The sequence below is a fragment of the Poecilia reticulata genome, chromosome 17 (genome assembly GCF_904066995.2).
Source record: "Poecilia reticulata chromosome 17, P_reticulata-male-v2, whole genome shotgun sequence".
Lineage (NCBI taxonomy): Eukaryota > Metazoa > Chordata > Actinopteri > Cyprinodontiformes > Poeciliidae > Poecilia > Poecilia reticulata.
The window spans coordinates 12882410-12904270 of record NC_088846.1 but is presented as its reverse complement, the minus strand read 5'-3'; the positions used below and the strand labels follow the sequence as shown (position 1 = coordinate 12904270).

General features: G+C 38.5%; 3 protein-coding genes across 3 annotated transcripts; 1 reads left to right on the top strand and 2 right to left on the bottom strand.

Annotated features, from left to right (window-relative positions):
* Positions 1-1072: 1072 nt before the first annotated feature.
* plekhj1 (pleckstrin homology domain containing, family J member 1) lies at positions 1073-5076 on the bottom strand. Its single transcript, XM_008433861.3, has 6 exons — positions 4658-5076; positions 4431-4498; positions 4261-4327; positions 3891-3981; positions 3023-3086; positions 1073-2118 (listed from the first exon to the last, which is right to left on the bottom strand). Exons 1-6 carry the CDS (start codon positions 4749-4751, stop codon positions 2026-2028), a joined length of 477 nt encoding a protein of 158 aa, XP_008432083.1. The 5' UTR covers positions 4752-5076; the 3' UTR covers positions 1073-2025.
* Positions 5077-5913: 837 nt separating this feature from the next.
* Positions 5914-11592, top strand: sf3a2 (splicing factor 3a, subunit 2). The gene is made up of 8 exons (XM_008433863.2): positions 5914-6059; positions 7153-7420; positions 7541-7587; positions 7799-7908; positions 8022-8071; positions 10173-10313; positions 10630-10698; positions 11127-11592. The coding sequence occupies exons 2-8, from the start codon at positions 7223-7225 to the stop codon at positions 11394-11396; spliced, it is 885 nt and encodes a 294-aa protein (XP_008432085.1). The 5' UTR covers positions 5914-6059; positions 7153-7222; the 3' UTR covers positions 11397-11592.
* A 1235-nt stretch (positions 11593-12827) lies between these two features.
* LOC103479445 (uncharacterized) lies at positions 12828-16015 on the bottom strand. Its single transcript, XM_081598324.1, has 7 exons — positions 15898-16015; positions 15220-15326; positions 14781-14809; positions 14629-14704; positions 14413-14547; positions 13300-13397; positions 12828-13194 (listed from the first exon to the last, which is right to left on the bottom strand). The coding sequence occupies exons 1-7, from the start codon at positions 15903-15905 to the stop codon at positions 12850-12852; spliced, it is 798 nt and encodes a 265-aa protein (XP_081454450.1). The 5' UTR covers positions 15906-16015; the 3' UTR covers positions 12828-12849.
* Positions 16016-21861: the final 5846 nt, after the last annotated feature.

Below are 21861 nucleotides of genomic sequence, written 5' to 3'. Positions count from 1 at the left end.
GGCTTCCAGTCCATATTCTGCACAAATGTTTCTGTACACTATGCCCGCCACTTGGTTATGTCGTTCCATGTACGCTTTCCCTGCCAGCATCTTGCACCCTGCTGTTATGTGCTGGACTGTCTCAGGGGCCTCCTTGCTCCTGAGATAGTTATATATATGGCTTCTACAGAATACAAAGAAGAGTAGGTCATCATACTCATGAATACAGTCAAATTTATTAACAATAACAATCTTTATTGTCATTATAGAACCATGCAATAAGTTACATGGATTATAACGAAATTGGGTGAAAATAGTATTCCAGGGTATTTAATGCCCTGATGGCAACTGGGTATAAACTGTTCTTCAGTCTGTTTGTCTTTGCTTTAATGCTTCTGTATCTGCAGCCAAATGGCAGCAGTTGGAACAAATTGTGACCGGGGTGTGAGGAGTCTTTTAAAATATTCTTGGCTTTCCTCAGGCAGCGGGACCTGTGGAGATCTTCGAGAGATGGTCTTCTGAGCAGATTTTATGATTCTCTGGAGAGTCTTCCTCTGTGCTGCTGTGCAGCTGGGGAACCACACATAGAGACAATAGCAGATGATGGTTTCAATAGAACATTGATAGAAGGACACCAACACCTGGAAGATTTAGGTGCTTAGTTGCACTTTGAGTCGAGACAGTTCCCATTGGAGGCTCCGAGTTGAAATGTGCGAAGATGTGGTTCAACTTCTCCGCTAGTGAGATGTCACCTTTGGCTGCTCCATGGTTGGTTCTGTAGTTGGTGATGTGCTGGATTCCCAACCAAACCTGCCTGTTGTTGTCGTCGTCCAAATGCTCTTCAATCCTCTCCTTGTAGCTTTTCTGATTCCTCTTTTAAGGTTGCTCTGTGCCAAGCTGTAGAGGTCTTTGTCCCAAGACTTGAAAGCAGCGTTCCTTTCTTTAAGCAGCCGCTGGACTTCTCTGGTCATCCAGTTTAAGAGTTTAACCATGTCTCCACTTGCAGTAAGTAGGTTGACTGATGGCACAAAAATGATATCCATGCTTAATCATTCAGTTTGAGAATATTTTCTTTTAAAGAAGACTGCATGAATCTCTTTCAAACTGCTTTATTGGTATAAAAAGAAATGCCAGTGAAACAAGTGTACTGAAAATAAGTACTAAAAGAAACAATATGTGCAAAAGATTAAAAATAACATACATTCAATGACAAGTCCTGGAACTCTTGACAAACAGCATTATAATTTGTGTGATACTGCAAAACCCAGTGGAAAATTATAACCAGACAGCAAAATTCCCAACTATAATTTGCTCTGACTTTGTAAATTGTGACATTATATTTCAGGATTAATGTCAAGAGTGCTGTTTTCTAAATAGTCCAATAGCTTAGCTAAATTAATCTGATTCACAGTTGTGGAAAAACCTAGATTAGGTTAAACCTAAACTAGGTTTAACCTAGATTAGGTTTAAACCTAAATGAAATACAGTCATTTAGTAGAAATGACTGTATTTCTACTAAAAAAAAAACAAAAAAAAAAAACATTTCCAGTGATATGTGCAAAAACAAATTTTAAATGTGATATAAACTGAAGAAACACTCAAAACAGCTAAAATGAAAAATGGGGGTGGTGTTTAGCTCTGTAGATTGAGAGCCTAAAGAAAGTCAAGCCAGAACAGTTATCTAGCAAAGTTTTTACAATTATAATGAGAGTTAATTGTGGGCTACTTCTAAATTTGGTTGGGTTTATATCACATGTTAAGGTATCCTGAATTAGGCTCTATTTGAAATGATTGCACACAAAATGAATGCAGGAATCCCATCTCAGAAACAGTCCTTCTCTTAGCATCACATTCTCTGAAAAGTACAATATTTCATAAAATATATATATATATATACAGAAAAATGATTAAAAACAAGGAGTCTGACAATCCAACAGAACAGACCAATGCAGATTGAGAAAACTGGAGGACAGAATCTCTGTTTTGAAGAAAAGCGAATGATGGAATGGCAAACTAAACAAAATAATCCGAGCACAGCCTCCTGGTCTACAGGGAGGAGGTATCTCTGGCCATGAAATGCGAGCCACTGTTGACCTGGAAGCGGGTTTCATCAGATATACCGTACTGCTCCAATGGATCCTGCGCAGAAAGCAGACAGTGAATATAGAATTATTAAATGAAACAACATGAGGCGAGAATACCTTAAAGGCAAAGTGTTGTCCCACTATTCTTCGCTGTAGTTTGTTTTTACAGTAAGCACTTCTAGCGGTTTGTAGTCAAACTAGTGGCTGTTAAAATCTCTATGTGTGAATATGTTCCTTATGTCTCTGAATCCATAAAAGAATGAAGAAAAACAGTGCACTGCTTGGCATTTATTGCTAATAGCAGTCATCACCAAACAAATGGTAAATATCCATGTTTTTCAACTAGCAATCAGAATGCTCTAAAGGTAGGGCTAAGTTACCCCATGCTTCAACTTCAGAGACAAATCAAACACAAGTAAATGAGAAGGACTTTAGCTACAGCATGTACTGCTCTAAAGAGGTTTGTCATCACTGCCTTTAAAGTTTCAAGGAACTTTTCTTTTTTAAAAAAAGTCTGTAAAGGCCTGTGGATTATTCTACTATAACAGGAAATGTATGGGTTCGTAGTGCCAACATAACAAAGCAGAACAAGAAGAAAAGATCAAGAAAAAAAGAACAAAAAGACAAATGAGGGTAAAGGGAAGAATGAGGAGAAGAATGGAGAAAGAGAATGTGATTAAGAAAAAAAAGAAGGAAAGGAAGCAAAAAGTACAAGATCAGCTCAAAAGAACGGAAAAATGAAAGGAAAGGAAAAATAAAAGGAAGAAAAATACAAGCTGACAGTAGAAAACTGAGCAGAATCAATTTCCTTGTTATTTCAGTACCGATACTTATGTTTAAAATACTTCAGTGACAGTATTTTACAGTGTTCAAAGTCATTGGCACTTTCAACAGCGCCAATCACTGTTCAAAGGTCGCCACCAGGAAAGAGGCTTAATCCGTGTTGCTGCAAATCTCACCTTTCCAGTGAGCCTGTGGATTTCCATTCGATAGAATATAAGATTCTTCCTCATGAATTCGTAGCTGCAAGAAATGACAAAAAATTAATTGAGCATTTTAGGCCTGTAGTTAATTTTATAACAGTCAACTAGTCATGGGATTGTCGCTGGTAAAAACTTTATAGCTTTAAACGGAAATCTCATAGGGTCACGGTATTTTTTACACTGCAGTTGGAAAGCTACAAGAATCACATCTCTTAAGTAGGAGACTATATTCTTTCTAGTTAAGCAGGTAACAACTAATAAACCAGGTAATGTTGGGAAATTAACCTTTTATGAAGTCTATAAAAAATGTTTCGGAAAGTCCAGGATAAACAAAACATAAAAAAAGTGTAAATAATAATTAAAGCCACGCAGCATGGGATGCAAACTAAGCAAACAAGACTATCCTTTTCCCTCTGCAGAAATATTTCTCGTGTAATTACAAAATTGTAGCACTCTAAAACAGCAACGCATGGCTGACCAAGCAGGGATATACCTCAGTAACTATAACATATTTTAAAATCACAAAAGTAAACAAGACAAAGAAACTGACAAAGTAAGATTAAAACAACTACTTTTCCCACTGAACAAATGGAACACTGCCTTCAAGCAGTTGCAAAAGGAGACGCACTTCCAAAGAGATGCCATTAAAAATAATATGGCTGACATTAATGCCACCGTTTCTCACAGCGATAAGAAATTAAAAATATGCAAGACGGTGATGCACAAATCAATTTGTCATTGATTTTGTGATTACTGTAGAGGTTAATTGAGGTTATGGTAAGATCACCCCATATTTATGTAAAGCACCGTTTGTGTTAAAAGAAAGAAAGCCGGGCGGTCTTACCTGGCTTTGATAATAGAGTCTATCCACTCCTTACATTGCTCCTCAGAGTCGCACTCAAACAGATATTTCCTCTCCGCTTCATCTAGAAATGCTGGGAGAGAAACATACATCAAGTTAGTAAAACACTCGAAACTGTAAAACAGTCACGATCGTTGGCACTTTGCTCCTACATGGATGCACAGTTTAGCAGAAATAGGAATGAGACTGTTACTGGTATCAAAACACCAAAGCTTTTCTCACTAGGAAGAAAGTTGATGAAAGAAAAAAAGGCTCTGTCCAATTCAATGGCAGGCGGTGAGAATAAAAATGCGATTTATTTGAATGTGGTGTACATAAATAGCTGTTACTGAGGGTCAGTGCAGTGGCTCACCAATAGAGAAAGTCTGACTGTCCTCTCTCTCTACACGACACTGCTCCAACAGCAGAGCCCCGATTGGCTGTAAAGTAAAACATTTACATGGAAATGAGCCAACTCATCTACTAAAACAGATGTAATCATTGTTGTGTATAGCAAAAGAGGAAGCAGATACTCAAACCGACCTCCTCTTCATCAGTCCGGAAGTAAAACAGAAAGTTAACTACCAGTTTCACCAGCCTCCTCTTGACAACTGTACGTGAAAGATACACAGATAACACCCTTCTGAACTGTACACTCACGGATGTTAGCACAGTCAATAAATAAATGACGTAAACATTAGTTGCTGTAACAGAATACTCTATAGAGTTGAACGAATATTGTAGTCAGAAGGAAATGGGTCGTATTTTACCGTCTCCTTTCTTGGGACCTCGCATTCCCAGCTCTGCTGCCATCTCTGAGGGTTGGCGGCTCAAACATACCAGCTCCTTCTCGTTGAAACGCATCTCGGTCACTGAAGAAGGCGGAGGGGTTTTCTTTGGCTACGAGTGGCTCGCTTTACGCAATAAAAACATTTCAAAGAAGTTCTCAAACGATAAATATGCCGGAGCGATGTTGGTGTTTCTCAAGTCGAGTTCGCTTCTTCTTTATCTGATGTCCTCGCACTGTGACCGAGGCAGTCCACTCATCTCTGCGGTGAGGTTGTTGAACATCCGTGTCCACACTTCTCCTTCTGCTACACACCGGATAAACTCACTACTCTGTGCCTCTATGATAAGATTTGCGAAGGTTGTCAAGCATCCAGAACGGCCGTTACCGCCATCTAGTGGGCTGGAATGTCAGGTGACGTGCCCGTCTATCCAGAGCCGCATGTGGCACTTTTCCCTCTCCACGGTGGCTCTAAAAAAATCTAATTACACAATAAAGAGGTTTTAAAAGTAATTTAATGTTGTTGTTTTTTCTTAGCTTCAAACTATGACATATTTTGAAATTAACTATATCTATTTTTCTCCAGTTCCCATATTTAGGGAAAGAATTCACTCAACTAGTATAATTCCACTAAAAATACTTTTTTTCAGTTGTAAAAATTTAATAATTTTTTTCTATTTTCTGAAAATAGAACAAAAGAGTTAAATGTTATTAGTTTTCAAGATAAAACATTGTATTTTTGTTTATAAAATTTAAAATTTTTGAGGCTCTAGACAAATTGTATTTTATAGCAGTCAGGGGGAAAGCAGCTCTTTCTATTGAAAAGTTTGCTGACCCCAGATCTATCGAATATCAAAATGTTATCAATAAATAAGCTTTCAAATACGTTGTTTTGCCAAAGTTAAAGTAAATTGGAAGTAAAAATGAATGAAAATGAATGAATTAATCATTTAAATGTAACAAAGCACATATTCATAACTAAAACAAAAAAACATGTGAAAACAATTAGAAAATTAACTCATTGAATTTCGTATTCAATGTGTTAATTGACTAAAGACAAATGCAAAACAGCAGATACAGTTTTTATGTGTTTATGTAAAACTTACCCCAACAAAGAGTAACTAGCTAAAGACACTCATAGATGGATAAAATAAAATCATTTTGAGGAAATTGAATTGACATGGACCACAGAACACCAGCATTATTTTCAGAAATGTGCTGCAAGCTTAAATAGATTTAGAGAATAGAAGAGAAGAGATACGTTCACTTTAGGCCTGGACTCCCAGTCAGTAGGTGGCAGTATTCAGTTCACAAATTGCTAAAAAAAAAAAAAAAACTGTAGAGAGAACGCTAACTACTTCTGCGTTCTTCTTTCGTTTGAGTCGGTAAGTGCTTTGGAAAACGTAGTTTCATTGTTACATATCGACAATATTTTACTCTGTGCGTATCTGTAAATAATTATCTATAAATGTATGCTTTGTTTTATGATTAGTGAGGGAAACTGGGAGAAATCTGCTTCTATATGCTAACATCGCTAGCTTGTATTAGCATGCTTACAATGTAATCTAAGCTAACATAGAGCTAAGGGCGTTTTAAATGGATTGTTTGATTTAGAAACTTTTGGTCCTTTGTGGAGTAGCAAATTATGAACCATGTGTTATAAATTATGTTGGTCAAATTGGATAAAAGAAAATATTGTTTATGAAGCACGTGAACGGGAACCCTGTCACATTAATACATTAGTTTGTAGCGAACCTACTTAAAGTATTTATTTTATTTGTTGTGTTTTACTTAAGATGATTTTTAGCAGAAAGGTGATTAAAACAAATAGATTGGTTAAATTAAAAAAAGGGAAAATGCATACTTGCAAGGTAAATCAAGCACAGTTCTGTTGGGTCAAAACTTCAACAATAATCTCTGGTTAAAGTGAGCTGCAGACTCGCTGGTAGTATAACACACCTTCTTCGCTTGTATATTGGAAATGTTACAGATTCAACAATAACATACACTTTGTGAAATAAAATTATAATTCCTCAAAAACAGCGAAATGTTTCAGGGTAAATAATTTTCAGTGATACTGGTGTTTCACTGAAAAGCTACAAATGCAATAAAATTCGTTTTATGAATGTGACAGAGGTATTTTTTTTCTTAATTTACCCACGCTAAAAGAATTACAACACTTCTGATTTTCTCTCCAGGTAGAGTAATGGTCCCAAACCAAAATGTAATGTGCACCTTAAAACAAGATTATTTTTTTTTCTCCTAAAATATTGTTTTAAAAAATCTGAAAAAAGCTCTGATTTGTTTTTAGTTGTTAGATGCTTTCATTTAGACTCTTTTGATGGATAAAACAGTTAATCACAGTAAAAAATGACCAGATTCTGGTTTCCAGATAATAGTTTTTTTCTGCATTTCTATTGATTGTTCTATAAGTAAAATGGTCTGTCATACGCTTTTTATTATCACGCTTTCAAACAGGAATTTGCTCTAAGTCTAGTTTTAACTGGACGGATTCTGCTGAAGTGGTTGAGTCCGTCCACTCGGAAACATGGATTTCCAGCATCGAGCCGGAGGGAAAACCGGCAGCGGCGGGGTGGCCTCTGCCTCCGAGAGTAACCGTGACAGACGCGAGCGCTTACGCCAGCTGGCTCTGGAGACCATCGACATCAACAAAGACCCCTACTTTATGAAGAATCATTTAGGCTCATACGAGTGCAAACTTTGTCTGACGCTTCACAACAATGAGGTGAGAATGCAAGTGATCAACTGGCTTTAGATTTACGGTTATGCTTCCATATGCTTGTGCACTTTTTTATTTATTTATTTATTTTTAAGACAACTTAAAAGTTTCTCCGGTGTGTTACAGGGCAGCTACTTGGCTCACACACAAGGAAAGAAGCATCAGACTAACTTGTAAGTGCATCTCACTCATCATTATTTTTCTTGTTTAGAAATATATATGTTTATATTTCACATTTACTTGTTTATAACTGTAACTATGTTTATAATTATGTTTGTGCTGCGGTGGCACCTGCTTTATTATTTCTGTGGCTCAAGGCAGCAGTACGCTGCTGTGTCACATGTTGCCCTCACCCTTCTGACGGTTTGATACTTTGTGTCTCAGAGCACGGAGAGCAGCCAAAGAGGCAAAAGAAGCTCCTGCTCAACCAGCTCCAGCCAAAGTAAAGGTTGAGGTCAAGAAGTTTGTCAAAATTGGTCGACCAGGATACAAGGGTAGGCTGGCTGTGCATTAATCAAATCAGGTTTATTGTGGTTCTCTCATATTTTTGCTAATGTAGTGGTTTCTAAGTGTCTAAGTGTTCTTGTGTCTTTATTCTTCTTCTTAGTGACCAAGCAGAGGGATCCAGAGACCGGTCAGCAGTCGTTATTGTTCCAGGTTAGAACCTGATATGAAAACCAAAATCAGTTTGTTTTGTGGAAAACTCCTCCAGGAAGATATAGGATTTAAATATTTTTGGTTTCACAATAATAATAATAATAATAATAATACAAGTGTTCTTCTAATAAGATGCCAGAGGAAGTATTAGATTATTTCCTACTACCGTATTTCCCGCACTATAAGGCGCACCTAAAAACCTTAAATTTCCTCAAAAGCCGACAGTGCGCCTTATAATCTGGTGCGCCTTATATATGGACCAATATTGAGCCACAACAGGTCTAGCAACTACGGTAAGCAGCCACCCCGACTTCATTAATAAAGTTTGATAATACATTTAAAGCCTGGGGGGGGCAGAGCATAGACATAATATAAGAGTAGACACCGCATTGGCTGCTCCGGCGCAGGAAATTGTTGTTCGGATCTATGGATTATTGATGTGAGGGCTCCACAAACAACATTTCACAAGTAAGATGGACATTTTATTGTGTATATATTGTGATTGAAATATTACTTTACTGTATTTATGTCCACTGGCGAGATACCAGCTAATGTTAGCTACAGTGCTTGGTATAATACGGGTTCAGCCCCGCTATGAAGGCTAACTGAGATTCCGTAAATCTAAAAAGATTAATTATTCTCTAACATTGACTTAGATTATCTGACACAAGAGCCTACATTAGAAATGAAACAATGTACACCAGCAAAGTTTACACAGATGGTAAAGACTATTATTTATATGTAATTCTTTCACTAGTAAGATACATCCTAAATCTTCCGTTTTTGTTTGGAAAGTTTCATAAAGACACGATGTGAGGAAGAAGAGGGAGATATCTATAGAGAGATGGATTCACTGCAGCACGGATGAATCTCGCATCGGATTTTGGATTCGATCTCAGCTGCTGAATCTCTGAAGCTAGAACTCGTTGGCTGAAAAACATATACATATAAACATAAACATGTATCAATATATATTATTCAGTATTAATCATTATTTGTGCCATTATTAATCATTTTTTAAGTGTTTGTATAGTTATATAAATATGTATTGATATTACTAAATAATTAATTAAATGTGCTTTGTAATATGCTCATCATACATCAATATCAGAATATTCCATTCCTATTCTATTGTTATAGTCACTAAGCATATTTAAATATGCTGCACTATGTATTAAAAACATACTTAAATAATACAATTGTTTATAAATGTACCTTTGATAGATGTTTGAATATGGTTTCCAGTAACAAAAAAGCGTATTTTGATTGATTAAATGCGCTGATACGTCATTTTGCCTGCTATACACAACACTGAGTGGAGTGGTGGACCGCTCCAAGATGGCAGCCCTAAATCTCGTCAGCGACAATAGGCGAGAGCGGTCCATGAGGCATTTACTCTTATATTATGTCTATGGAGCGGAGGGGCGGGGGAAGAGAGACAGAGACTGCGGCGGTAGCGTGTCGGTTGGTCTGTGTTACCCAGAAAGCAGTTGGGCACAATATCGCAACACCAACACCGTGAGTGAAACAATGACTGGGGCAGCCTACTATATAAAGTACTTGGATCACTTCTTTACAAACGTGGATGTGTAATAATAGAGTACGGAACAAATTGTCAATCCAAACTGAAGCGTCTATTCTATGCGCCTTATAATCCGGTGCGGAAAATACTGTATATGGGGTATAAAATAATAAGGGATTTTCTTCTTCCCCACCTTGTTCTGTGCTCTGCCATTCAGCTGGCTGGAAGAAGGCTATTTACAGGTTTGACCTTTCTTTCAAAAAAGATAAGTTTGACTGGAGATATTTCCAGCCTTTAAAAGAAATCAGTCATGCAAAGCTAAAGCAGTGTCACTTATCACAATTGTTGTTTTTACATCTCTGTAAAATTAGCGCATTTTCTTAACAGAGAAAATGAAATGTTAAGTGTGTCTCTGTTATAGCTCCTTTTTTATGTGTATGTTTAAAAAAAAAAAAAAAAAACCTCTTCCCTTATTTTTATTTTTTATACAATTATTGGGACTCATCTGCTACTAATTAAATTTAAAAAGCTGCTTTCTGCTCCAGATGTCAGCTAATGTTTCGTATCCGTCTCGATCAGATCGACTATCCTGAGATTGCGGAAGGAATCGGACCAAGGCACCGTTTCATGTCTGCCTATGAGCAGCGCATCGAGCCCCCCGATCGCCGCTGGCAGTACCTGCTGTTCGCTGCCGAACCTTATGAAACCATCGCCTTCAAGGTGAGCTGCTCATTCACTTTGTGTAATCGTTGCAGTGTTTCTGCAAGTACGTAATTGGCTACACCTTCCTTCATTCAGCAGACAAGTTCTTCCTTCATTTATTCTGACATTCTGTATTAAAAGCTGCACCTCGACAGAAATGTTCCAGTTATGTTTATGGTGAAGTTTTGTATTTATACTTTGAGGAAATGTGCAAAAAGTGGAACGCAAACTGTGAAAAATTGGATTTTCAAAGTATGGAAGTCGGTTATGAATAGATGTGCAGGAATTATGTCAATGTGCTGAAGGCACCAACGTAACATGTTTGCTCTTTCAGGTTCCCAGCAGGGAAATAGATAAAGCAGAAAATCGCTTCTGGACCCACTGGAACAAAGAAACTAAACAGGTACTAATACGCATCCAAACATGGGACTATACATAAACCGAAGGAACTAAAAAATAAATTGGAATATTATTGAACATTATTTCAGGAACTTTATCACTAAGAAAAAACGCATTCTATAAATTAATTACACTCAGATGGACGTTCGAAAGCCTTTATTTCTGTTAATTATGATCATTTTCCACTTGCAGCAAATGAACACAGGGCATTTCAAAATACAACATCCAAGCAAACCAATAAAAAAAAAAAACCTGTTTTCAAAAACAAAAATTAAATGTTGACTTGGTGAAAAGTATGTTAAATGCCTGCTGTCAGGTTATTGTCAAAAGGTATTTTCAATCTGACAAACAAGACTCATTGGGACGTAAATTTTAATTTATTGAATATGACTGTATGTTTTGACACCATGTTTTTGTTTTTTTCGTGTGCAGTTTTTCCTGCAGTTCCACTTCAAAATGGAGAAAGCTATTTCCCAGCCCGGCGGTCCAGTTCCTCCTCCCGGCATGAAGCACCCACCTCCACTCATGAGCGGGCCAGGATCTCGGCTGCCCAGTGATTCGCTGCCCCCTCCTCCTCCAGGAGGGATGTCGATCCCTCCTCTCCCACCCGGGGCTCCTGGCGCCCCACACATGCCCCCACAGATGCCCATGCCCCCCATGCCCATGAGGCCGCCGCCTCCGGAAGGCCTCGGAATGAATTAATTTACAATAATTGGTTTCATCATTGTTGTTTTTTTTTTAATTATCATTCCTGGACTTATAATTTCCAGGATAAAATATGTTCGGTCACATCTCCAACATCGTTTTTTTTCCCCCCCTACCATAATCAGTACATAATGTGAGCTGAAAACCTTTTTTGACAAACAGTTTTTCTAAATAAATACCAAGAAAAAAATAATTTTGTCTGTGTCTGTTGTGACGGTGAAGATGTTACTGTTCTGACCTGTTTGAAGTCAAATTTATCTACAAGGATAAAGCTTCAGATTGAATCTTCACACATAATTTTCAGGTTTGCTTCAATACGTCAAACCTTAGGATTCCCCCGCCCCCTCGCTTCTTAAACTACTTTTAAATTCAAATCAAAAAGTAATTTATTTCACAGTGATACATTTTGACTGTTTATGTTCTGAACCTTAAAAATGACGCAAAACCATTAAGGTTTTTTTTTCCTACAGAACTGTTATTGAGAACTGTGTGCTCATATTGTATTTGCTGTCAGTTTTTGGTTTGGGTTCCTTTTGCTCGAGTTTCTGCATCAATGCAGTTTGACATGGAGGTCAGCCTGTGGTTCTGCAGAGGTGTTAAGGAAGCTCGCGTGTCTTTACGAGCGGCCTCTGTATGTTCCCTTTCCCCCTCTATATATACTCCATATATTCTCAGGAAAGCAGGTATTGTTTGTTTTGGACATGTGGACGGTTACTCTTGTCCTGTTGGCAAATGTAATCGGCTTTACTTTAAAACTTGACAGCAAACTCGAGCATGAAATGCTGTAAAATTTCATACTAGAAAGCTTCACTGACGTTTAACTTGATAAAAGGATAACGTCAGGTGTTACTTGGACATCTGTTCAAACCCACTTTTTTCTTCCACTAAACTATCCATGATCAGTCTTGTATGTGACCTGAACAGACTGCTTCTTCAAAAGTTCCCTTTCTTGACTTCTCAGTTACAGCTGGACGTCAGTTCCAGTAGTTATGCTTTTCATAAGGTGGGTTTAACATCTGGCGTAAAAAATCCCTTATTTTAATGGTCTTCTGTAATCAAATTTTCTGAGACTGAATTTTGGGTTTTCAGTAGCTGTGGATTGTCAACAGTAACGGATAAACTATTACATCACAAAGTCTGGTGTGTTTTATCTGCATGAGTTTCAGCTTGTTAAGGTAGTAAAATAAATGAACCTTTTGAAGTTTCACCTTAAATGTATAGATATCAACTAAGCAGTCGATTCAGAGCAGAATATTTTAAATGTTTTCCCCAATAAGGAAGCATGGAGCACATTGTGCTTTCATTTTTAGCTTGACACGTTAAAGCAACTTTCCATGGAAGCACCACTGAGCTTTAAAACCTTTCTGCCACTTGATTAGGCAAACATTTGAGACTCCATTTGATGTGTAGTAAGAGCAGAAAAAAAAATTCTGTTTTTTTTGTGTGTGTTTTATTTCCCATCTTGCAGCTTATTCTTTTTTGCATTTGTCTCCTCGTCTCTCTCATCCTCTTCATCTGCTGCCTCTTCAGGGTCCTCTTTCCTGGCTCTCCCTCTCTTGTCTTTGATTTCGTTAGCCTTGGCTTTCCTGGCCCTCCTGTCCTTTAATTTCCCGTCTCTTTGCTTTAAGAGTTTTTTCTCCGGCAGCGGCCTGTTCCTGAGACCTCTCGATGTTCGCCTCGTTACTCCCCTCTTTGATTTTCTTCTTTTGATCTCTTTGTCGTCCTCCTCGTCTTCGTCTTCATCGTCGAGGTCTGGCAGCCACCAAAACATGACTTCCCATAGAGACGTCTCTGGCTTTAAGGAAATGAAATGTGTCTCGCTTAGATGGGCTTATCGAAGTCATGGTGATGAAACAGTCGATGTTTAATTGTAAAACCTGCAACAGGAGACCAGCTTTACCTCCGGCAGACGGCCTCTGTGACGTAACAACTGTGATCGTCTCATTGTTAGTCCAGCTTCCTCTTCTTCCTCTATTGTTCCTTGGCCACGTAAAGTTTCTGTGGGATTTTGAAATACTTTATTTTACAACAACTCAGTCATCTCTGTACACTTCTGCTCAACGTCTCGAAACCAGGGATCATTTTCCATCCTGCTGCAACAGGCGGAGTCGGCAAATTACTGAAAACATTTAAGCTGCCCATCAGCTAATCAAAATTCAAGAACAAAAGATTAGAAAGTCCAAACCTGATTGCTCAATATGGCTTTCGTGTTATTTTCTGTCATGCATTCACACTCTCATGATGCCAAACGCCAAAAAAAAGTCTCTCTGTCTTTGAAAGTGCAATGATTGTTGAGCCATTTTAGATCAATTTCCACCTTGAAGCACAAAAAAAGTTCACATCTGTGGTGATGAGCTGCCTGTGATGACACCTGCAAATCCTTGATGCCGACTACAGCCAACAAGTCAAAAGACTCAATCTGTGTGAGAAGGGCAGCAAGAGAATATCTCTTAAGGCCTCGTCTCCGTCTTTCTTTTCTTTTTGGACACTGCAAAGCAGCACCAAAGGTGGGATGTTCAAAGGTGGAAGAAAATGTCATTTTCTGACCAGAAGATTTAAAAAAAAGAGTCATGACGAATTCCAATGTCACTGGAAACACCAGAAGATCCCACTGGACAGGCATCCTATAAGTGGACCTGGGTTCATCGTGATCTGGTAGCTTTTTCCTTTAGTTGAACAATTGAGCTTCAAGTCAACTATGAACATTTGCACAGTTCTAACTACTTTTTGAAGTGATGAACAAGAACATCAGGGTCACTCAATTCTGCACTTTGTGTTTCGTTTATTTATTTATTTTTTCGGCTTTGGTCTTAAAACTGATGAACAGTTTAGATGTGTTTTTCTGTAAATTGCCTGCTCAGTTTTGTTCATCTCATGTCCCTGAACCTCAACTTAAAACCAGGTTAAAGTCCAACAGCATGAAAAGCAGATAGTCTGAACTGTTTTCTTTCCCCCAGACTTCATATTTTGATCAGAAGCGTACTTTTATGTATTTATAGTTTAGTCTACTTGCCGTGAAGCTTCTGGAAGCCTGAGGTGAGCACCAGGATGCCGATGGCTACAAAAAGACAACGGTTGAGGGTGACGTTTTCCCAGGGAGTCTCTGGCTGGGTCGGGTTCTGGATCAACAGGGTTTTATGCGAGGATGCTGGAAGAAGTTAAGAAAACGCTTTTGAATATTGAACTTAAAAGATTAAGGAGTTTAAGAGGAAGTATGTAGATTACTCACTAGGTTTGGTGAAGCTGGGTTCTCTGGGTAAGATCTTAGGTTCTGATCTTGGTTGCAGAGACACAGGAGGCACTTCCTGTCGGGGAACAACTTAGCAATAAAGGATCTCAGTATCAACCACTTTTGTAAATGTCGGTCGTTTCCAAACTCACCTCTCTGACTTTTCTTGCAGTGTACAATTCTGAAATAAAAAATAATAAATCCACTGAAGTATTATACAATAAAATAACTAAAAAAAGGCAACCGATGATGAAGGGAACCCACCAGAGAAAGCCCTTAATGCTATATTTGCAGGGTTTCATTATGCAAAAATGTGACTGGTAAAGGCATGTGTCATTTCTGTACAGTTCTTCTTTTCAATGATGTGTGAAACTGAGGTTGCAGCCTTTGTCGTCTTTGGTAAACCTTTTTACCAAAAAGGACAAGTTCTTCTTCTTCTTTTCGTTTTCTCTTATTCTATAATATTATTCAACGGAATATAAGGGTAATTTGAAATGGTGCTTGATCTCAGTGACAATGGATTGCCGTTATTTTGAACCCAGCTGAACATGCAGGCATCAGTGAGTCGGTGTGTGTGCTTTTTGTACGTGCCGCCACTCGCTCTGCGGATCTGCCGAACAGGTCTCTGTGGAGGAGCGTCTGCCCTCGGTGGCCATAACTCCTCCTCGAATGTCTCATAGCTTTCCTCCATTCGTCCTCTGAAAAAAGATCGAGACAGAGGAAGATAGAAGCAGCAGAAATTATTATTCTTTTATTTAAACTACGTCTGAAACTTCAGGCATGCATGTTACATAAGGTTGTAATCAGACACCAGTTTAGCACATGATTTTTTTTTCTTCTTAGCGCTTCTGATTTGAGAACTGCTTAAAACAACATTTGAATATTCCAAGTGTTAAGGTTATTTATTTCACTATATTTACTTTTACCCACACATAAAAAAGTCAGAATAAATCAGTATTCAGCATGGCTGCACACACCGTCAAAAGAAAAAGGTTAATTTCTCCCCTTTATGGACAAAACCGATTCCTTTTTCTTGACCTTCACATTTAAAGATGAATGCTGTTAGGCCCTGCTGTCTTACATGACATTTCTACACGAACACCGAGCTAATGTCCTTGTAGGCCTATAAATAGATGGAGCAGGGCCACCCGGAAAGGCAGATGGATTGACAATATAAAAATACATGAAAAGAATATGTTGGATGTAACAATTGAATGCTATTAAATCCATTTGGTGAAAATCCCCAGGCAGAAATAAGGACCTACCTGCCTTGACATGCGGTGTTCCTTGTCCGGAGTCAGGAAACCTTTTGTCACGGGGCTGTTGTTCCTCCACAGAGTCTTTGGGCTGTCTGACAGCCAAGCACAGGTGCAGGAGGATGAAAAAAACAAAACGTGTTGACTGAGACAAGCTTGAAATTACCATGCCTCTTTCAGCTGTTAGATATTATGCTGTAAAGTAAGAATAAAGACAAATATTGCCTGCCAAGAGAAGGTTTGAAGAGACAATTTTACTTAGCAGCCAGACCTTTGCTCGCATAAGTAGTTATTATTGACGTTTTAGCTTTTATTCTAAGGATTTTTGTAATCTCACAATGTTGTTAGGACAGGAATTACTAACCCTTATAATTCCAAATTTGATCTTTGATCTACATGCAATGTAGTTCAAGTGCCTTTAGACCTACTTGACCCTATTAAAAAAAGACAACCTATACAGCAATGTTAAAATATATACTCAAAAGACATCAAGTGATTATCGTTCTTAACAATCCCAATTTATATCAGAATTTCATGCGGTTCTGGACTGAAATAATCTGATTATGCAGCACAGTGAAGTTAGAAATATGATAGTAAATTATGTCAGATTTTTTTTATTGTGGACAGCCTTTATGAATAAAACCTGAAAACAGCAACAGCAACAACAAACAAACTATTAGTAAGATGAGGGAAGAAGGAAGGAAGGCAAAGCGAACAGAATGAAGAACAGAAGGATGAAAATGTACAAAACAGAGTTTTCAAAATTATTTTGTTTATTTTTGTTTCATACTCAACCAAAACTATAAAATACATTAATAACCTTCCACACTTTCTCCATCATTTTCCCAACCATGCTGAAACATTTTTATGGACGATTAAAAAAAAAGCACATTGTTTTCAGTTAGGTGATATAAAATCACTGAACAAAATAGGCATCCGTTGCATCATTAGTGTTATTATGTTGTGATTATTCTAATCAGATATTACATAAAAACACAACTTGAAACTTGAAAAAAAAACTTATAAACTCCTGCCTTTACGTTTAAAGACATATGAGCCACCAAGTGCTCGGAAACGATCCACATGCAGACTTCTCCACTTCCCTGGTCTAGGAAATTGTCTGGCTGTCATGTGGAGTATTCACCAGCAGAGAGCGCCACCGCTCTTGGAAGCTCTCGGAAGGTCACTTTGCTTTTATAAGTTGGGTTACAGCTGAAGAAAATAAAAAAGTCAAACAAATTAACTCAAGTCTTCTGAAAAACCGCAACAGTTTCTACAGTTTATCTTGAGACCGCCGTGATTCATTGAATTATGTTTCTATTGCAGGTTTGGTTCATCTCCCTATTTCTTTCATAAAAAAAAAAAAAAAATAAAATTATGACAGATGTTTCCAAGCTGCGTGTTTTGTAATTGTTTGAGGGAAAAGGATAGCAGGCAGCTAGCACCAAGCTCTATGACCAGATGTAGCAATGGCCGGGTTTTATCAGGGTTAGGTGGTTTCGGGCCACCTGTACGTGGGAGTGCAGTGGAAGTGTTGGTAAACAGGCTTGTGGCGATATATGTTAGTGACTCATGCATCTGCTGGTGTCCAGTTCCAGATGAATCACACTTTGCTTTATCCGTCTGTAATCCCAATTGGACACTAGCTTTGCAACCTTTGATATGTGTAAACTGGTCAAAAGATGGCAGAGAAATGCCCAAATCGGGGACATATGGCTGAACAGCTGGCCTGCGGTACTCTGTCTTCTGTAGTGTGATGTCTGGCTTTTTATTCAGCAGAAGGTCAGTGGTGGTTGTACTCTACCAGCCTGTGGCTTGCTTTGATATACATCCCTCTTCTAAACGTTAATTCAAGTTAATTACAAAACTAAAGCAGCCTATATTGAAGAGTTTCTACCCCAAACTCCTCAGTAATACCAGTTATGTTTCATGTTGTTTTTCTGTCTTCCGTCCGCACTCAACCCTCTGTTCTTATTAGACCTAAAAGGTTTGGGAGGATCGACTGATTGCGAGAGTGGATCATCTGTGGAATCAGTAGTTTCACTTAACACTGGTGGAGAAGGCAACACTTTGGTAGAGACCTGTAGTCAGCTGAATAAGCCTTTTGAATGAAATGTCTTTGAAAAACAAAATAAATCGATATTCTTCTATTTACACAGTTAGGATTGGTTGAAAAAGCCATGACAGGCTTGTGAACAATAATTCATGACTTTGCTTCTTATTATCAACTCATTTTAACTTTGTGCTCGTGTTCCAAGCACTTTTTGAGATGAAAAGTAAGAAGGTTAAAGTGACTCTTTGGGGTTTTAAAGAACGGTTTGAGGTGAATAACAACCCCTTGTGCAAACACCTCAGCACATAAAGTGAGCAAACATCGCTCACGGCAAAAACCTAAGTTCCAGATTGAGGCACCAGAGAGACCCGATGAAGCTTTCTGTTCCATTTTGTGTCCTTTTTTTGTCCTTCCACAAAAGAGGACAGCCTGATTGTCCAGCAAGCAGCTCAATCCCTCCCCTCCCCATAAAATATTAGACTAGACGTAAATAGTTCTTATCAAAATGAACTGTTTGGTTTTGTGTTTGGATTACTATTTGATTGTAAAAGACAATCCTAGTCAATGAAATGATCTTTTTTTTTTTGCTTATCTGTTTGGAGAGTTGGTGTGACTAAAGCAATCTCTTGTTTTGGCTTACCTGGTTACAAACATTCAGAATCATTCAGATGTCATGGCAGCACCATAATCTCACTTTTAAAGAAGCTATACCTAAAAAAAACTAATTTAAATAAATGTGTTATAGGTGGAAAAGAAATCCCACATTAGGAATATATTCTAGAGTACTACTCTGTAAATCTGGTCACTAACTTTCACTCCAGCCCAGTTTCTGCCCAGTTTCCAGTCATTTGTCAGATCTTCGTATTAACCTATTCCCAGCTCGATGTCTTGCCAGTTGCTCTTTGGTCCCTTTTAGGCTTCTGATAATTTTGTATAAGTTGTTTTTATATTAAATAGCCACAGCATGAAAAAAAAGTAGCAATTTATTTTTTCATGTTTTCTCCATTTTTGAACGTTGACCATCACTGTGGTTTCTATAAACTACTTTGTGATCAGTTTAAGACTGACAGAAGTAATTGATATTGTTTCATATCTGTTCTTAAATGTATTAAGGTTGGGGCATGAAGTGCTGCTCTTTGAGATCCTTTGGTTTATTTCTTGTTGTCACATAAGTTATGTGGGGGAAGTAATCTCCGAAGCAGCAGTTTGATTAATAGTTGTGTTTACTTCACACAGTAAAGAGATTTCCCTGGAGAGCAAGTAGTTCTGCCCAAACATTGTCCTTATCTCAACTAATTTCTGAATCCTGAGCAAAATGTCAGGTTGAACAGAAATGAGGTCATAAGATATGAAGTGCATTTGGTAAGCAGAATAAACAGCCAATCTATGCGAATACTGCTGGTCGGGTCTGTTGGAAGAAACGTCAACATTATCTTAAAGAGTCTGCCAGGGGGTAAATTCAGTTTCACAGCAGAGTAGCAGCTTTTCTCCCCTCGCACATCTGACCTTTATCAAATAGTGGCAACATAAAAAATATTTTTTTTAAAATGGATGAAAAACGTTGTATGCCATTTGCTAGAAGGGACCCAAAAATGTGGAAGATAAAGATTGAAATGTTCTTGTCTTCCCAACGTGGTCAATGCTATGTGGACATTTTCCATGGTAAGACTGTGGTGGCAGTCTTATGTTGTGGAGATGATATTCTTCAGCAGGGAAGCTGCTTAGACTTGGTGGAAAATGGCTGGAGGTGAAGATGGGGTGATACTGGAAGGAAACCAGTGGCAGTGGCTGGAAAAGACTTGAAGCTGGGTTGGAGTTTCACCTTCCAGCAGCACGTTGATCCTGATCAGACAAAAATATCAAGGAAGTAGAGACATATTTAAAAAACTTCAAAGTATTGACACAGTGATATTAATATAAAAGTCTCTCATATTTTTCTGACATTTATTTGCAGCATTTCTATGACCTAAAAGCTCAATAAAATACATTGAAGTTGAGCACTACTAAAAGACATTGTAGCCATTGGTTTCTAAATGCATCAGTCCTTTCTTTTTCTGGACCACACACAGTTATCCATTTTGAGTGGACAACAATTGGATAAACATATATTCAAAACAAGAAAGATTTAAGCACTAATGTTTACTCAAACCCATGAAATGTCCATTTTGCAAAAATTTTGAGAACTTTCAGAAAACCTACAGATCTATTGACTCAAGATTACTGGAAAAGATCACCAGAAAGCCGACTCTTTAGAAGCACGCAGTACAGATATGAAGGACGACTCGAGACTACCGCTTCCTGAAACCAGCAGTTATCAACCATTGTGAGTCAACAGGACCCAACCAGCAGCAGCTCTCATCTGCCAGGCAGGACAACCTTCCCCTCCTTCCTTCCAACATCAGTATCAGCCTGTGTGTGTTTAGCATCCTCCTTCACCGTTGTGCTGACAGCGTAAAACTAGCATCTGAGGAGAAGTGACACCAGATCCACCAGGGCTCATATAGTCATTGTCTCTTTGCTGCTTGCCTTTCTCTTCGCATCTTCAGACCAAAGGCTTCACGTTCTTCTGGAGCTGCTGTGGGACTCGTTTGTTTCCCACATACTCGGTATGTCTTCAGGCGGCTCGTTGAAACTTTGATCTCCAAGAGACCACGACATGTAAGCGCGTGGGGTCCTGGTGGCGGAGAGGGATGGACCCTTCTGCTGCTCAAGCCGCGGCCCCAGGCAGATATATGTTCAAATGTCTAAACAATGTGATACTCTGCTTGTCACATTTTTATCACAGGAGAGGAAAGGTAAAACATCCCGAGAGATAATCTGGGAAAAGAGCCAGAGGAAGGCCGGGCCGTGCGTTGTAGTGGATGGATGATTTCAGAGAACAAGATGAAAGATTTCCCCTCGTGCGGGGCATGTGCCTCCACTCATTGATCTTTTCCTTCCAACATATCTCCCGAGCCTTTTTCATCGTCGCTAAATAAAAAGCACACACAAGACATTGAGGGATGACGTGTGAACTGAGAAATGAAGAAAGAACAGTAATTTTTTTTTGTCATTGCAGGGACTAAAATCCAGTCCATATTGTTCGATCATAAACGCTCAGGTCTGAAACATCGTCTCTTTGTTCCGGAGTCTGTTATCCACAGTTATGTGTGGCTTTTATTCTGGGCTGTTAACGTAAAAAATCTTTTGTTTTAGCTGTTCTTCACTTCCTTCATAAATATTCTCCCATAGTGGACTTTTCAAGGCTGCTTTAGGACACTTCCTCCATTAAAAGTGTTTGTCCAGGGACTCATGACTGAGTTACGGGCTCCTTTGGCAGCCCAGTGCACATCTCCTCCTCTCTCTCTCTCATTGTGTCTTTGGGCCATTTTATTGACAGAGTAATTTGCTCTGTTCTTGTGCTCGAGTCTCATGGGTGCGATGTGTATTAATTACCATCTATTCATCTGAGGCCATGCGTCCTTTCAGCGCGTCACAAAGCAGCACTTTCAGCCTAGCTGTTCACAGCTTCTGTCACGACCCTAATGCTCCGACAGAATCCTGTGTGCCTGTGGGAGGCGAGCAGCGTGAATCCTCGTGCACTAATGAATGAGAGATATATTGCTGGAACATTGTGATTGGTCTAGAGCTGTAAGATTTCGGATGTTTGATGAAACACAGTGAAATATATCAGATGTGACAAAGTTTTCCCATTTCCTTTTCTGGAGTGGATCACATAAAGCTTGAATGATTTCTGAAAGTGTTTAAGTGCTGCTCTTCAACTCATTGGAGTCATTTTGTCAGCTGTGTATTTGTATGTGTTACAGTTTCCCTCTTGGAAACGAGAGTAAGAGCCTCAGCTTTTATAAATAAAGGTAAAATAAATGAGTAAATAAGAAAACCGATGCTCAATCTCAGTTTTCCCATCTAATTAAATACATTACA